The sequence below is a fragment of the Acomys minous genome, assembly GCF_964271855.1.
Source record: "Acomys minous genome assembly, chromosome: 12".
In the NCBI taxonomy this organism is placed as follows: Eukaryota; Metazoa; Chordata; class Mammalia; order Rodentia; family Muridae; genus Acomys; species Acomys minous.
In genome coordinates, this window is record NC_140493.1 from 21,956,531 (window position 1) to 21,974,414 (window position 17,884).

Genomic DNA, 17,884 nt, shown 5'->3' on the forward strand with positions numbered 1-17,884 from the left:
AGGGAGGAGGGAGCCGGAGTGTTATCTCAGAGCTGTGAGGGGCAAGGTAGTCAGGAAACCTGATGGAGCTGGGCCGGGGAGTGGTGTGACAATCCAAGGCCGTCTGGAACAATGGGGTCTGAGTGGTGCCAGTGATGACAGAGGAGGGGGAAAGTTACTCCAGAGAGATGCTGGCTTGGTCATGGGCTGATGCCAAGGAGGTGGCAGGAGGCATCAAGGCCACACTCAGAGTTCCAGGAGCAGCACCAATGAGTGGGCTTTCTGAAGCTGAGGAGCCAGGAGGGGCAGAAGTGTGATGAGAAAGAAGCTGGTCAGAGGCCCAAGGGAGCACCCAGAGGAGTCACCAGCAGGTCCATGATAATGGGCCAAGATAGAAGCTGCTGGAGAAAGGTTAGCTGGACACTTCTCTCAGCTGTGGTACCTATACCAGGGAGGTGCCCCAGGAATGAGGCTCAGGATGGGGGTACTGGCCCCAAATCACACATTCCAAGAATACATACATGGACTCAGGGCGCAGCCTGCTCTAAAGAGTGCCTTGATGTTTCATCTGTAAAATGGGGATAAAACTCCCTTTGTGGGGCCTGTAACCCTGAGGCATTGAAGCAGGTATTTGCATCTGCACACACACGCATGCCCACATCTAAACACAGTCAGCCACCACATACACACACAGATCCTCAAACAGGCAAATACACATTTCCCTACACACATACCAACCCTGCCCCTGCAGGGAGGCAGAGACCCGAAGTAGGTGTTCCAACATCCTCACGAATTTGGAGAGGAAACCTGGCTCCCTGTTCAGTCACAGCGCATTGGTTTCTTTTGCTTCCAAAACCTGCCATAGTCAGTGGATAGGAATCTCCAAATATTCAGAGAGAAGGTGCTCAGACCTAGGGTGCTAATGAGGTAGGATGGCTCAGGAGTCCTGGCCCCAGGTCACCCCTGTCTAGAGTCCTCAGGAAAGGGGATGCCTTGCTAGAGGCCGTGCCTGCCATCCTGGTGAGACCCCACCCCACCCTCCTCCAGGCCTTGATCAGCCCGTAAAGAAAGGGGGAATGCTCAAAAGAGACAGGTGTCCACCCTGGTCCTCTACCTGCCAGCTTGGCTGTTCCTGTGTCCCCAGCTGGCAACATGCAGGTAACCAGTCTGTCAGAGGGCCCCATGTGTCCTGTTGAAGGCAAGGATTAAAAGCCACTGTTGCCAGGAGCTCATCATGAGCGCAGGACCTTGACCTTACTTCATAGCTACAGTTCAGCAGCCTCCTCTGCCCTGGACCCCAGAGTGAGCACGTCATCAGGCCTGGCCAACGCCAGCACGGTGCCTCTATGGCATGGTGTAGACCTTACTCAACTCCGAGGAAGGCTGAAGGACAACACCTTTTGTCCTAGGGTGTTGCCAGGCTGCCCAGAAAGAGGTGCTAAAGGGATGGAGCATGCCAAGGCTGGGGCTGCTGATGGCCTCAGAGAGGAAGGAACAAATGCAGAAGCAGCCGAGTCAGGAGGTAGAGAGACTGTGTCCTGGTGACTCAGCAGGAGCCCTTGGTCCCGCAGCACCTGAAGCCAGCACTGCATCTGGGCTTCTTAAAATGTTGCACTATACCTGGTGGTGGTGGTGGCGCACGCCTTTAATCCCAGCACTCAGAAGGCAGAGGCAGGTAGATCTCTGTGTATTCAAGGCCAGCCTGGTCTACAGAGTAAGTTCCAGAACAGCCAGAGCTACACAGAAAAACCCTATCTCAAAAAAGAAAACAAACAAAAAACCCCAAAAATCTTGAACCATTACATTATTTCTGTTTCCTTGTTCTCCTCACTTTTTTCTCTCTCTCCTTTATTTTTTTAAAGATTTTTTTTATGTATATCTATGTGTGTCTTCATGAGTTTATGTGGACCACAAGCATGTAGGAGTTCATATAGGTCAGAAATGGCTGTTGGAGCCAAGAAACTGGAGTTACAGGCAGCTATGAAGCCACCTGACGTGAGTGCTGGGAACTGAACCCTGGGCTTCTATCAGAGGAATGTAGTGGTTTGAGTGAGAATGACCCCCCACCACCACCACAGGCTCATACAATATTTGAATGCTTAGTCATCAGTGAGTGACACTACTTGAGAAAGATTAGAGGAGGTGTGGCCTGTTGGGATAGGCGTGGCCTTGCTAGAGGAAGTGCGTTGCTTGGGGTGGGCTTTGGGGTTTCAGAAGCCCAAGGCCGGTCCAGTGTCTTTCTCTTCCTGCTGCCTGCGGATCCAGATGTAGAACTCGCAGCCGCTCCTCCAGCTCCGTATCTGCCAGTGTGCCCCAGTGCTTCCCGCCATGATGACAATGATGATAATGGGCTAAAGCTCTGAGACTGTAAGCCGGCCCCAGTTAAATGATGCTTTCCTTTATAAGAGTCGCTGTGGTCATGGTTGTCTCTCCATAGCAGCAGGACAGTAACCATGACAAGCAGTAAAGCCATCTCTCCAGCCCCCATCTTTTTTGTGTGTGTGCTTGTTTGTTCATAAGCACGTTTGAGTCGGGTTGCTGTCCTCTGTAGCCATGAGTCCTGACAATAGCAATTGTATGAATTCAGCAGCTAGTGTCGTGGTTAAACAGACTGACCATCCCCTGCCCCATTCCCATCCCTGAAGCCCCACCCCAGACCCTGACTACAAGAAGATCCTACCATAGGGTCTCTGGATCCCCCAAAACCTCAGACCCCAGAGCTTCAGCATATGAAGACACTATCGCTCTGCCCTTGTGGGTGAAAATAAACAGCACAACCCCAGCCCCGTGGGGAAGGAAGAGCAGAAACATAGAGGAGGTCCTAAATAGGTTTCTGGGTTTTTATTCAAAACAGCGCTGGCTGGCGGTGCGTCTTGGTTTCTCTATGCTCGGGCCATCTGGGCCAGCAGGGACCAGCGCCTTCAGTGATTAGGGGGGAGGGGGGGGGAACGCTCGTTCACACTGTAGAAACTGTACAGTGACCGGAAGTGAGAGTCACAGCAGCAGAGCCAGGCTGGGGGCTTGCTGGACAAGGTAGCCTCTGCCTCCTCCCAGACCCAGTTCAAGCCCTGGCTCTGCCAGGGACACTGATTATTGCACAAAGACCCAAAATAAATAAACAAACAAACAAATAAATAAAAAACTATGTGTGTCTGGGCTTAACAGCGGTTTCTAAGACCTCAAGCCCTTACACAGAGCAGCAAAAGGGGCTGGAGGTGACGCCGAGAGCTGTAAGCTCCAGAAGAAATATCGGGGGGACAAGCAGACAGGTGAGAGGTTGAGTACTGCTCATGGTTCATCATCGCCCTCAGAGGGACAGCCTGGACCACATCAAAAGACAGAAAGAAGGCAGGGCAGGTCCTATCCGGCTCCAGAGCCTTCTCTATGGATGCCGTGGTGCCCTCCAGCCTCCATACCACACAGCTAAGCAAATGAACGGCTTGGGGGGCGTTGATACCTGGGTCCCCATTCTCCTCATAGCCAGGCCCATGTGGATTGGGGAAGTTTGTGCTTTGGTGATGGACGGGCTTGGCCTGAGGCCACAGCCTCAAGCCATAGTGTTGAAGAAGGGCCACATAGCCAATCCTAGCCCGTTACAGCTCATCTTGCCAGGAGCTCCCTGGTCCCTCAGTCCCCACAGACACAAGGCCTATGGAAACTCGCCCTGGGTAAAGGTGCCATGCCCCTGGGCCTAGCCAATTGTTCTCTCTGGCTGCCCCCGCTGTGCCAGGCTACAGCCCTTGCTTAGAGCTTTACCCACTTCCCTAGAGCACCTGTCAACATGTCTGCTGGCTCTGGGGTCACAGTGTAAAAGTGGTGATTGCCTGAACATCCCTGCCCAGCCTCAGAGCCGTGACAGGGAGGAAGCTGGCTGTGAAGGGCAGCATAAACACACAGGCAGGGGCACCCTGAAACTGGACCTAGATGACTGACCTTGAACCCAGAAAGCAGAGAGCACTGGGTGCTATCAAACACCACCGCTGTAAATCCTGAAGAGAATGGGCCTGGCAAGGCCTCACTAAACCACAGCCAACTCCACAATGGGCCCGTGGAGTCACCAAGGGCCTTCACAGGTGACCCAGGCTCTGTGCTTCCAGAACTAAATGGTTGCCTCACTTCCCCGGAGCCTCAGTCTACCCATGTGCCAAGTGGGCCTAACAACCACTTTCCTACTCCTCACCTCCGAGAAGGGCTTTACGGGCAGCACCCCTAACTTCCTCACACTGCCCTGACCCCAGGATCCCTTATGCTAGACATGAATGCGCCAGAGCCTACAAACGCAGCTGCCGCTCACTAGCCTGGCTAGAAGCCCATTTCTGTGCAATCAGGATTTGGGAGCACGAACAAAATATACTCACAGCTCTTGGCTGGGCCCAGGGTAACCCTTGGGGATCTAGGTGAGCATCTCACATTTTAAACCCAGCCACTTCAGAGCTTATTGTGTGAGATCCATTTAAATAAAAGCCACCCACTCTAAACTCAGGAAGCACTACCTTAGTGAGACCCAGCCTGCAGCCTGAAACAGTGAGACCTACTCAGCAGGGAGCTGGGGCCAGGGGATATGAATGCCTGGGTAGCTGGCTGGAGACTAGGAGTGTTGGACTGGGGAAAGGCTGGAGCCAGGGTTTGGGAGGGTGGCTCACAGGCCGCCTTCAGATTTGCTGTCACCCGCCCCTCAAAGACCACTGGGGTGGAGGTGCTTGCAGTGGGTGACCCCATAATCTGCAGGAACGGTTGCACTAAGAGGCTTTTGTAGGGGATAAAGACAGAACTTTTCCTGTGCAACTTGACAGGCAAAGCAACGGGAATCTGTGTGGGCCAAGCAGGTACCACCGACTCCTTCACCCGTCCTCTCTCTTACATGAATTATTCCCACTTGCTGCCTTCAGGAGGGCTAAAATGCACCCACCCACACCCCCACACACACAAAGTGCCCACAGAAGTTAAAATTTCACTTGTGTTCTGAGCTGCCTGCCTGGCCACAGAACTGCCCTGTCCCCCAAACCTGCTCTAAGAAATACTACTAAAATCCCACCCCACCCCACCCCCGGTTTTTCTAAAGAGAACATCTAGCCAGCTAACTAAGAGTCTGTGTCAAGAGTTGTCTACAGAAGACTTCACAACAACACGATAGTCAGAGGGACAAGACTCACACCCTGACGTGTGGGTAGAGGTTAGGGAACTTGGTAGCGTCTCTTCTTTAAAAGGGAAAAAAAGTGCACCCTGAATTACTTCTCTTCTGTCTCCTGGGCCCTGATCGTCCTCCCAAGCTGCTCTCAACTCAGGGAGACCCCAAAACTACAGCCACTATTGCCCCAATAGGAGCATCTGTGCTGGACAAACCTGTGTTCTAGCCAACGTACGAGACCCCCTTCTGGGCCCTGGCCTGCACCCTCAACTTTAGCACTTTCTGGAATTCATAAGCTCTCAGTAAAAAAAATAAATATATGTCTGTCTCTCTATATATACGTATATATATATATCTATATCTGCATATGCACTGGAAGGGCCTCGATTAGGACCACATCTGAGCCTCGGCTAACCCAGACCCTCCTCAGTCGCCTGCCCAGTGGCCTGGCGCTGGCTGGCCCCTATGCCACTCCCAGGTGTGGGCAAAGTATTGCTGTCTGCTCCCTGGCTCCTGAGGTAAAAGAAGGCAAGATGGGGCAGGCGGGCTGACAGCAGGTGGCAGGTCCCCCGGCAGCCCCTGTGGCCCCTCATCTCTTCCTCTTGCTTGCAGCATCAGTTGACTCCAGCTCCCCGGGAGGTGGGCGCGGATCAGGTGCTGAGGAGCCCAAGCCTGAGGCCAGCTGAACCTGGCCTGGTGGGTCCTTGCTTCGGTCTGCAGCCCATGAGGGGCTCCTGGCCAGGCTGCGGGCTGAGACAGCGGTGCCGTGACGGCCAGGTCCAGCGGCCAGGCTGCTGGTACTGCTGAACTTCCTGGCTGGGGTGAGGCCTGGTGGTGGCAGCGTGGGTGGTGGGCAGAAGAGAGATGTGAGCGACAGGCTGCTAAGGGTCTCAGAGTGCTCACTGCCTGCACCCCCACCTCCTGCGCCCCCACGGCCCTCTTCATCAGAGGGGTCCATGGAGTCATGGTGGGTGCAGCCAGGGCTGGTGGAGCCACCACTGCTGTGGCTGCGCTGGTGGGCCCGCAGCCCACGCAGACTAAACAGGCCACGGCCCCGCAGGCTGAGGCGGCGCCGGGTGGCCGGTGACAGGCTAGCCCGTGGCCCTGGCACCTGGACCGGTGGCCCCAGGGCACGCCGGGGACTGTCGCTCAGTGTCAGACTGTCCTCCAGTGTGGTCTGCAGGCTGCCCGCTGAGCTGCTAGGGCTGGCATCCAGTGACGTGTCACTCACAGTAGCCTGTGGGGAGGTAAAAGGGGATGAAGTGTCTGATGATGGTTCCCAGGAGGCTTCCCTTCTCAATACATCCAGAATCACCCAGCAGCATTTCTGGAGTCTCTCAGAGAAGTTACCACTGACAGGATCCCTGTCCTCTCTGGACAGCCTCAGCCATCCTGGTCCCAATGTCACCATCAAGCCTGGCCTTCACAGAGTTCCCAGCTGATTCTCACATCTCTAGCACTGTCCCTTGTTCCCAGGCTCTTCTGCTCGCCCCATGGCCTTCCAGCTGCTCCCATCCTCTCTCCTAGGTAAGCCTCCAGCTTTACTTGTTCCCCAAGCCACGTCACGCCCCTCTTTATATTCCCAGCATGCATTTGCCCTGCCATCTCTCCTCCTGCGACGCGCACGCGCACGCACGTACACTGCACTTTAAACCCTAAACTGCCCTCCATGAGAGGCAGGGAGGCAGGGTGGCAGGGTGGCAGGGTAGCAGGGTGGCAGGGTGGCAGGGAGGCAGGGAGGCAGAGAGGCAGGGTGGCAGGGAGGCAGGGAGGCAGGGTGGCAGGGTGGCAGGGAGGCAGGGTGGCAGGGAGGCAGAGAGGCAGGGTGGCAGGGAGGCAGGGTGGCAGGGTGGCAGGGTGTCAGGGAGGCAGGGAGGCAGGGAGGCAGGGAGGCAGGGTGGCAGGGTGGCAGGGTGGCAGGGAGGCAGGGAGGCAGGGTGGCAGGGTGGCAGGGTGTCAGGGAGGCAGGGAGGCAGGGAGGCAGGGAGGCAGGGTGGCAGAGAGGCAGGGAGGCAGGGAGGCAGGGTGGCAGGGTGGCAGGGTGGCAGGGTGGCAGGGTGGCAGGGAGGCAGGGTGGCAGGGTGGCAGGGTGGCAGGGAGGCAGGGAGGCAGGGAGGCAGGGAGGCAGGGTGGCAGAGAGGCAGGGAGGCAGGGAGGCAGGGTGGCAGGGTGGCAGGGAGGCAGGGAGGCAGGGAGGCAGGGAGGCAGGGTCCGTTGCCTGCGGCAGCAAACAACCTGATGAAAACGAAGGCTAACCATATCTAAATGATAAATACTAGGACGCTGCAGGCCAGTGTCCACTGTCATATAGGATTACACACGGCCCACCAAAGGTGCCGATGGCTTCCGAGCCTCTGTGCCCAGCTGGCATGGGAGCTGTGGCTCTAGCCATCCTGATACAGGATACCATACAGCCAAGACTTCCCGTGTCCCAACCTACCCCTCTGCAATCCAGCAATCTGTAGTCTACACGCAGTCCAGCAATGACACTCCTACCTCCCACCCAGAGCACTCGGGGCATGGTCCCCGGCCCCAGAGCTGCTCCATAAATCCTCCTCAGTGTAACGCTTTCTTTCCCTCCTTTCAAGCTAGGGTTCCTGGTTCAGCTGCCTTGACAAGCTGGGTCCTCCTCAGGAGCTGGTCCTACTCACATTCATCTTTGGTGTCACATCTCAGAAGCTCCCCCCAAGTCTCCCACACTCATCTGCCATGACTGTGCTCTGCTCTTTCCCCTCCCCGCTCCAGATCCCCGTGGCTCCAGGACACTCTTTAGAATCCAGGAGGTGCCTGTACCTGTCGCAAGAGGGTGCAGTTGACGCTCGGCGACCTCAGGGATGCCCAAGAGCCCTGAAGGGCAATCTTGGGCAGAGTCCCTGCACTCATGCCGGACTCCTGCCCCTTCTGGCTGGCGGACACAGCAGGGTGGAAGAACTCAGCGGGCATCTGCAGGAGAGGGCTGGAGCCATCCGTGGAGAAAGGGCTTGGGGGTGCTGCAGGGGAGGAAGAGGAGGTGCTGGCGACAGCCCAGAAGGTGGGCACAGAGCACCAACCCTCGCTTGGGCTACTTAACACTGGCTGTGAGACTGTGGGCAAGTCTCCAACTTGAAGCACTGGTTTCTTTGCAGTGAAAGCCGGAAATACTTCTTGGGTGGTTCCTGGAAGAACTGGCTCTGAACAGAATGCTGCCTTCAGAGCCCAGTGGGCCAGATTCCAGGTCTGACTCCTAGCCCTTCTTCCCCTGGAAATAGGGGGGGTGGGGAGTGGGGAGCAGGGCAGCTGCCCATCCCATGATGGTGGGATTGTTGTGAGGAACTTTCTAGATTGAGTTAAAGTAGCCACCCTAACTGAGGGCAGCAGAACCCTATGGGCTGGGGTCCTGGTGAACACAAAGGAGAAAGCGAGCTAAGCAAATGTGACATGGCTGCCTCAAGCTCTGCTGCCCTGCCTTTCCCGCCATGATGGACTGGGTACCCTCAGACTGTGAGCCAAAAATAAACCCTTCCTTCCTTAAGTTGCGTCTACCAGGTATTTGGTCACAGCAGTGAGAACGCAAACCACACATGAGAGGAGTGCTGTGGAGATAACAGCAGGTACGGAGCACCTAGTCCAGCACCACGCACACAGTAGGTATTCAGTCACTAAGTCTCATCACCCCCTCAGGCTCTGACAACCCCACATGGACTGGCCAGGCCTGGGGGCCCATCTTGGACAATAAGGGGTAGAGTTTCATGCATGGGCCAGGCCCTGCACTGATGGTATGGCTTCCAGGTGGCTTGGTCTGTTCTGCTGTGGATAGAAAGGGACAAGGCCAGCCTGGAGGAGCCTCAGGCAGGACAGAGTTTCATATGCCATGACCAGCAGCAGCCGCTTCTGCCTATGGTCCCCTGTGCACTTTATAGAATGAAGAAGAAGATATGGGATTCAGAATATGGGAGTAGGTACCAGGCGGCTGTGCAGGCTACGTCCCGGCAAGGTCCCTGCTCTGGGCTGCAGGGTTACTGAAGGAATGTGCAAGCAAACCGTGAATTGAACACTCCATCACAATGTGCCTACAATCAGACTCTGTGCTCAGGTTATCGGGTCCTGGCACCCCAGCCATCATGTCCAGGAGGGGCCACTGGCCTTACAGAAGATCAATGGAAAAGCTGGTCACCCAGACATCCCAGAAGACATCTTGGAGAGGGCTCAGGGCTTTAGGGGTCACTCTTCTATTGGGCAGTCTCCCTTTTCCCCCACCCAGCCAGTGTTGCCAACCAGATTCATGTCTTCTTCAAGAAGCCTAAGTGACAGCTAAGCCAGTTCAGTCCCTTGCCATGAGCCCATAGTCCAGCCATGTCCCCAAACACAAACCAGGAGGTTCGAGGAGGTTTGGGGTAAAGATCCTTTTATCAAAGGACCACTGAGAACACTAGTCTCTCGGTGACAGTGTGTCACCTTGAGCTGCCTCTCAGATTATGCTCTACCCAAATTTAATAATCTGTAAGCCTTCCTTCTGCCCAATAATAAGAGCCGCGTGTGGCAACCTTTCATCCCAGATCATAGGAAGCTGAGTGTGGAGCTTCCTTTAGCCCAGGCTTCAGCTATCGTTAGCTCATTGACGCTTACATCTTTTATCACTACTTGAGTCTTTCTCTAATTGTCCGATACCCATTTGATTCTTTATGGAAGGAAGAAAAAGAAAACCCTCCACCACCTCTTCCACAAAGCAGATGCTTAGAATCAGGGTTTGGGGAGCTGGTAGGGCAGCGAGAGACCCTCACCTTGACTGCTGTCATGTTTGAGCCAAGACTGGACAGGATTGAACGGGATGGCCTCCATCTCACACAGCAGGCTCTCTGGGCCTGCGCTCACTGGCGCATTGGCAAAGGGGAAAAAGCATTCATCCAGGTCTCCAGTCTGCATGGACTCCAGAGGCTCTGGCTCACCCTGCAGGCAAGGGAGGTAGGTGATTGATAAGTTGAGGGAGGCAGAGGCAGGGCCCCCTGCACAGCTAAGAAGCCCCTCCTCTTACGTCCTCCTCCTGACCAGCAGTCACCTTACCTTCCACAACTCAAGTGGAAGGTCACCACCTCTAGGAAGCCCTCTTAGATGCCCCAGGCAGTTGAGGTCCCACCTACCCCCTCCCTTCCTGATTTTCTAATGGCCTTGAGACAGCACCAGGTCTTCCTCCTATCAACAATCAAACGCTAACCCAGTGACGTGGTCATTCAAAATGAAGGCATCAAGACAGAACATTACATGGGCCTCTCCCTTTGTCATGTGACTCAGTTTCCACATTCATACTTGGGGAGAGGAGTTCTTCTCTGGCCATTTCCTGGGGTCTTGTACAAGGAGCAGAGGGTTGTGGCATCTTTCCAGAGTTTCTCAGCTCTACAAGTTGCTTGAAAGCTACCCGATGTCCACTCTGAGGCTGATGGACTCACCCTACCCCAACCTGCAACTTGCTATCTGTGCCTGACATAAAATGTGGCCTCAGCTAAGTAGACTGTACCCTGCCCGAGGCTAACCCGGCCAGAGAAACTATGTACCCTGCCATCACACATGGAGAGCAACGTAAGGGGACTCCCAGCCACTTACCTTGCTCTCCTTGGGGCCCTGTGGGCAGGCCGTGGGATCTTCAAGACTCAGGTCATCCCCCAGCAGGATGGACGAAGACCTGTCTGAGTTCAGGGAGAAGGCCTCTGTCTCAGCCAGCTGCACCTGCAGGGGGAGGTGGTGGCCTCGGGTCACCCTGGGGCTGGGATGGGGCAGCCTGGGCCTGGAGCGCTGAGCAACAGGTCCCTGAAAGGACATGGGGCAGTGGTCAGAGTGGTTCACATGCCTGCTGGGCATGAGGTGGTGAGCTCACTCTGTGTAGGATCCCAGCCTGGGTGACTCATGATGGCACAGGGGCCACCTCCAACAGAAACCAGGTCTGAGTGGCCCACCTTGGTGTCTGAACACAAAAGCAGCCATGGTATAGTGAGCTATGGAGCTCCGTTGTCCACTTGCCCCAGACCAAGCATCCATAGAGCAGGCCTGGGTAGGATTCTCCTGGGGGCTACTTGTACTGCATGTCCCTGCAAGGTGAATCTGTAAGACCTGCTATCCTGAAGAATCTCAGGAGAACTGAGCAGGTGTATGATCAGCTCCTGGCCAAGGCTACTGGGGATGAACTCATAGTCACTGGTGCTAGAATGCCCTGGGGTAATACCAAGAGCCCATAGGCAGGGGTATAGGTGAACCCGTGGAAAACAGCCTGAGAGATGGTTCCTGAGCAGACTGGGGCTGAGCTGCCTCTGAGAGGAAGAGAGAACAAGGCTCTCGAGAGAAGCTTTGAGATGTGCTGGGCGGGGGGGGGGGGGGGGGGGGGGGCATGGGGGTATGGGAGAGGACCATGCCCACTGGTTCAGAAAGGGCAGATGCCCTGAAAGGGACACAAGGCACCTGCCTGTCCCAGTAGCACAAGGGGGGAACAACTATTGCTTCTAAGCACCTTCTATATCCAAGGGCGCTGAGACCTCAAGGCTCTCTCTAAGCCCCACCACAGGGCTGCACTTCACAGCCAGACCACTTTGACAGGGTGGGTCTCAGCACGCTTTTAGGAGCCAAAAACCATGGTATCCCCCAGCTCCTCCCAGGCTGCCAGTACCTCTTGTTTATCATGATGACACTTGTCACAGCCGGCGGGTGAGGAGTAATGGTGGAAGATGGAGCCGGACAGGTTGTCAATGATGGTCATCTCCCCCTCCAAGGAGTCCTTGATGATTAAAGAGACGCTGTCCAGCCACAGGGTCTCCTAGGCGGACGGGGCAGGGTGGGGACAGGTGGGATTATCGGCTGGGTCCCTGGACTTTGGGGTGGGCAGGGCAGAGCTGCCCTCTCGTTCTCTGTGCCCACAGCCTGGGACTGAGCCTCTCATCACAGGGTCACCCTATCTTGAAGCTGAACACAGAGGGACCCCCCAAAAGATGGAAGGCACCTCCCAACCCAGCTGCCCATCTGGCCCCATGGTTCCTGCCCTTTGTGACCCATTCACCTCTCAGCCCCTGCCCACCTGGGCTGGAGAATAGCAGTGCCGGCACAGGTGGCCATCGGTGTCACCCCCAACACCTGCCCCTCCTGATCCGTGGCCCGGGCCACCCGGGGAAGTAGTGGGCAGCCTCGGGCCAGGACAGGGACAAGGACAGGGACAGGGTCCGGGGCCTGGGCCCAGGCCATGGGCCATCTCCAGCTCTATCTCAGCATCCATCTCTGCATCCTCCTGGGCTTCCTTGTTGCTATCGTCCAGATGTTTCATGAGCACAGCCACCACCACGTTGATGAGCACGAACTGAGCCGTGAGCACGAAGCTCACAAAGTACAGGGGCGACACGAACTGCAGGCTGCTCAGGCAGCTGCGCTCATCGTGGGTGCAATCCCGCAGAGTATCCTACCACAAGGACAGGCTGGTGAGGTCAGTGCCGCCCGTCACACCTGCCCAGCCACACACCTCACCTCCAAAGCATAGAGGACGATGCACAAGGCTACCTGAGGTCAGGCACACACACAGACAGACAGACACACAGACAGACAGACAGACACACACACACACACACACACACACACCGCGCCCCCAAAGTCCTAGCTGCCTTCATACCCATCCAACTCATGATGCCCCGAGCTTGCCTCAGCCTCAGCCAAGTCCCTAGGACTCTAATCTAGTCCGCTCTGGCCCTCTTCACTCCCTACTGTGGCTGACCCCACCTCCCAGAGCCACAGGTAAATCTGAGAAGAGGCATGGGGCTCCCCAGGCACTCGCTGATGCTTCTCAGGCCAGACCAACAAGATCACAGGTCCACCTCACTGGAGTCCAGCAGGTCCCTGGACGCCCCTGACTCCCTTCCAGCACACAGTAGGACAGTGGGCATACAGAGGATACTATGACTGGATCAGTCGGGCCACCATGCACCCAGGACTTGGAACTCCCCGGTTTCCCCCTCGGCTGGGCCACACATACCTTCATGATTCCATTCCAGTTGTCGCCTGTGGAGACCTGGAAGAGCGTGAGGAAGGCCATGCCGAAGTTCTCGAAGGTAGCGTGCCGGCTCATGCCCTCACACGGGTTCTCATCGTTGCACACTGAGAGGGGAGAGGTGGTCAGCCCGTCCACCTATGTCACCCCAAGCTACCACCCCTCAGCGTCCTCTCAGCATAACCCCTACAACCCGTAGCAGTACATGTGGACTGTGCACAACCCATAGATGGGACAACTGAAGCTCAAGGAAGCGGCGCACCAGCTGGGGGCTCAGTCTCAGGAGCATCTGGCTCTTCTCTCTAATAATCAGCTCCTGAGAGAAGTGGTGGGGTGAGGGCCAGCTCCCCCCTCCCCAGAGAACCCCTGATTGCTGAAACTGGCCTTCTATGCAGGGAATTGTTGCCCTGTCCCTTGCCTTGGTCTCTGTTATTGAGGTGGCTCTGGCTCAGGACAGGCAGTGGCTGGAAGCAGAGGAAGGAGGCTCCCCAGGAGAGCAGACAGGTCTGAGGTACATTTGTGACCCGGGCTTCAGAAACTACCCCATGCTAAGACAGGGTCCCGATGAGAAACCCTGCCACGGAGATGTCTCCCCCATACAGTGACCTTGGCAGGGGGGAGGGGGAGAGGGAGCATCGCTCACCCAGCTTTCCGAAGAGCTCCACTCCCAGGGCAGCGTAGATGAAGAAGAGCAGCATGAAGAGAAGGCCCAGGTTGCCCACCTGTGGGGAGAGGTGGGCTGGGCTGGGGGCTGGAGGCCTGGGGGTGTGCAAGAGGAGAAGGAGGAGGGGCCTGGGGGTGTGCAAGAGGAGAAGGGGGAGGGGCCTGGGGGTGTGCAAGAGGGGAAGGGGGAGGGGCCTGGGTATGTAAGAGGGGAAGGGGAGGGGCCTGGGGGTGTGCAAGAGGAGAAGGGGGAGGGGCCTGGGGGTATGCAAGAGGGGAAGGGGGAGGGGCCTGGGTATGTAAGAGGGGAAGGGGAGGGGCCTGGGGGTGTGCAAGAGGAGAAGGGGGAGGGGCCTGGGGGTATGCAAGAGGAGAAGAGGAGGGGCCTGGGGGTGTGCAAGAGGAGAAGAGGAGGGGCCTGGGAGTGTGCAAGAGGGGAAGGGGAGGGGCCTGGGTATGCAAGAGGAGAAGGGGAGGGGCCTGGGGTATGCAAGAGGGGAAGGGGGAGGGGCCTGGGTATGTAAGAGGGGAAGAGGAGGGGCCTGGGAGTGTGCAAGAGGGGAAGGGGAGGGGCCTGGGTATGCAAGAGGAGAAGGGGAGGGGCCTGGGGTATGCAAGAGGGGAAGGGGGAGGGGCCTGGGGGTGTGCAAGAGGAGAAGGGGTGGGGCTTGAGAAGAGGAGGATAGAAGAGAAGGAGGAGTCCTAGGGAGGGGAGGGCAGGGCAGGGTAGAGGTGAAGCACCTCAGGCCAGGGGGACAGAGGCAGGGCCAGGCTCGGGCAGCTGTGTCATTACAGCAGGCTGAGCATCCATGTTTGCGGTCTGCCTTCTAGTCTCCTGAAGGACAAGACTAGTGCGGGGTATAGGCCACCGATTAAGAATTGGATGCTTAAGGACTGTTCCAGAAGCCTGAGGGGTTTGGGGAGATGACTCAGTGGGTAAAGTACTTTTTTGTGCAAGCATGAGGACCCAGCTTTGAATCACCAACCAGCACCATGTAAAAGCTGGGTACAGTGGTGTGCATATGCCCTGCTTACGAGGGACGATATTGGCTACAGCTCTGGAATTCATTGACCAACTATTCATGAACTCTAGGTTCAGGGAGAGCCCCTGTCTCAAAATAAAAACATAAGGGAGGGCTGGGCATGGTGGCACACGCCTTTAATCCCAGCACTCAGGAGGCAGAGGCAGGTGGATCTCTGTGAGTTTGAGGCCAGGCTGGTCTACAAAGTGAGTCCAGGACAGTCAAGGCTACACAGAGAAACCCTGTCTCAAAAATAAAAAACAAAAACAAAAAACAAAAAAACCCACAAAACCTGTAAGGTAGAAAGTGATAGAAGACACTCAATTCCACGCCCTCACACACATGTGTATACACACACATACACATACACAAATCTGTGTGCTCTCTCTCTCCCCATTTCTCAGGTGAAAACAAGACAGACTGAGAGCTGAAGTCCCTGTTTAGTTACACAGATCTAGAGTGATGACAGGTCAGGGATTCAAGCCCAGCAAACTGTCCTTTGCAGGCCAGGGACACAACTGGATGGCCTCCACAGGCCAGAGCAAGGCTGGCCACAGAAAGGAGTGAGTGGAGGAACCACACACGCCCGTGATCCCAAGAGCCTTCTGCAAATGCAGCCACCCCCATCCCATGGCTCCTCTAGGACAGAATGCCCCAGATTCCGAGCCTGGTTCAAATCTAGGCATCAGTGGGAGACTGCCTTTACCTCATGCTATGCACGAGGCTAGAAGGCGTTCCTGCCCTACAAAGAAAATCCCTCCTGACTCTCCAAAGGCTCCTGGGGATTGAGTCGGGGGAAGTGTTTGAAGTAATTACTGTAAAGTAAAGCCCGTGGATCACAGACTGAGATGGAGCAACGGAACTTCCTTCCCTCCCAGCCGCTCGGCACTGCAGTACCTGGCTAATTAACGGCATCCTACTCATTAAGGACACAAGCGTTCAGTAGACACCTCAAGCCACAGTGTATGGCCCTGACAGCAGAGAAGGTCCTGGCCTCACCACAGCCCACATCGCTAGCTTCCTGCCCTGCTCAGACCCAGCTGGCGGCGTTTCCTAAGCAGGATCTTACCTTCATCTTTCTCATCAATCTCCTAGCTTCGCCCTTGCCCCCTCAGGGTCTGAGAACCCCAGTCGTCTCTTCACTTGCTTCCTTGCCTCCACCCTTTCCTCCTCACAAAGGCAGCTGCTTGAAACCCTCTTGTCCAAATACTCCTATAGCAGCGTACGGAGGCCACAACACAGAGCCCAAGTTTGTTCCGTCCCAGAGCTGAAGGCCTGTTATGACACCCTCTCCTGGCCCCTCTCCCAGTCTGATCTTTCAACTCCTTGATTCCAACAATGTGAAAACGGACCTGCTGGGTCTCTGCATATCCTGTCTCTCTGTGGGGAAGAATTTTGAACTCGTATGGTTAGTACCTTCTTTTTTTTTTTTTCTTTCTTTTTTAAGATTTATTATTTATACAGTATTCTGCCTGTATTATGCCTGCACTCCAGAAGAGGGCACCAGATCTCATTATAGATGGTTGTGAGTCACCATGTGGTTGCTGGAAATCGAACTCAGGACCTTTAGAAGAACAGACAGTGGAGCTGGAGAGATGGCTCAGTGGTTAAGAGCGCTGTCTGCTCTTCCAAAGGTCCTGAGTTCAATTCCCAGCAACCGCATGGTGTCTCACAACCATCTATAATGTGATCTGATACCCTCTTCTACAGATAAAGCACTCATATACAGTAAATAAATTAATTAATTAAAAAAAAAAAAGAACAGACAGTGCTCTTAACCTCTGAGCCATCTCTCCAGCCTCAGTACCTCCTTTTTCATCTCTCAAAGCTTGGTTCTGGCCATCTCCTCTGAGGAGCTCTCCCTGGTGCCTTCTCTGCCTGTATAGGACAAAGTCCATGGGAAGGAGCTACAATTCCATTTTCACGGCAATTCACAGTATCCATTTTGCGGTGGTTTCTATTGATTGTCGACCAAGGTTCAGCTAGGACCCAAGTTTCCAGACTGGGTTAACTGAGGTGGGGAGACACACCCTAACTGTGAGCAGCTGGGGGCCTGGGCTGAATAAAAAAGAAGAACGTGAACTGAACACCAGCGCTGAGCTGTCTCTGCTTCCTGGGTGCAGACGCCCTGTGAGCAGCCGCCTCACGCTCCCGATGCCGTGTGCTTTTCCCCGCCATGGACGCCCTCAAAGTGTAAACCAAAGCAGGCCCTCCCCTCCATAAACCGCTTTGCTGGGTATTTTTCTAGCAGCAGTGAGAGAAGCAGGGGATACGCCATTTATCCGCACAGACTTAGGCTGAGAGAGTTTTGAGGGATGAGCCCCTCCCTCACAGCCTCATGTCACTTGGCACATGCTTATGTCATTGTAGTTGCCCGTCATGTGTCTCCTACTTGAGCCTGGGCTTCCCCCAGTATCTCCTGTACCAGCTTAGCACTGGCCTGCAGACCCGACACAGGATGCTCAGAGGTCAAGGAGGCTGAACACACACCCTTCACGGCCACACCCCCATGCCCACTTGTAGCTGACTCCACTATGGCACTTCCCGTGAGTCGAGTCCTGCTAAAAGCTTGGTGAGCTCTAATTGTTTGACACCTCCAACTCGGAAAGGCTGTCGCATCCTTATTCACAGGTGAGGAAGCCAAGGCAGGAGACCTGTCGTCACAAGCTCAGGGCCCACCCTTGGATCCCAGGCAGGGTGTTCCAAGTCCAGGCTTCCACTTACTTCCTGTCTGCCCACATGTGCATCCCAGAACACCGCCCTCCACCCCCACCCCCATACATTAGGAGAAACCACATCTCTCCCAGCAAATGTCCTTGCTTTCCAGGCGAATAGAGAAGAGCCAAGTCACTTTCCCTTTGGAACTGGACATGACTGCTCTGTTGTTCTCGGACGGTGGACTTGTGACAAGGCACTGTGACTTACTCCTTCTTAGTCAAGCCAGACTGTCCTTATCCTATCTAATATTACAAAAACCACAGGCCCCCACATCCTTTGAGGAGGTCACCACACACTTACTACTCAGCCCCCAACCCAAATCATTTTTTGTTTTTTAACATCCAGACCTCAGTTTCCTCTCCCTCCTCTCCTCCCAGTCCC

The 17,884-nt window shown here is 55.5% G+C and overlaps 1 protein-coding gene across 1 annotated transcript in view; it reads right to left on the reverse strand.

The window, feature by feature from the left end:
* Positions 1-2,805: 2,805 nt before the first annotated feature.
* Positions 2,806-17,884, reverse strand: part of CACNA1I (calcium voltage-gated channel subunit alpha1 I) — a 121,357-nt gene continuing 106,278 nt past the window's right edge. Inside the window, exons 30-37 of the mRNA XM_084748317.1 lie at positions 13,744-13,822; positions 13,086-13,207; positions 12,144-12,518; positions 11,739-11,885; positions 10,685-10,888; positions 9,868-10,033; positions 7,901-8,097; positions 2,806-6,344 (exon numbers count right to left, since the gene is read on the reverse strand). Coding sequence (XP_084604443.1) covers positions 5,697-6,344; positions 7,901-8,097; positions 9,868-10,033; positions 10,685-10,888; positions 11,739-11,885; positions 12,144-12,518; positions 13,086-13,207; positions 13,744-13,822 — 1,938 coding nt within the window. The 3' untranslated portion in view covers positions 2,806-5,696. The remainder of the gene's footprint in view (positions 6,345-7,900; positions 8,098-9,867; positions 10,034-10,684; positions 10,889-11,738; positions 11,886-12,143; positions 12,519-13,085; positions 13,208-13,743; positions 13,823-17,884) is intronic.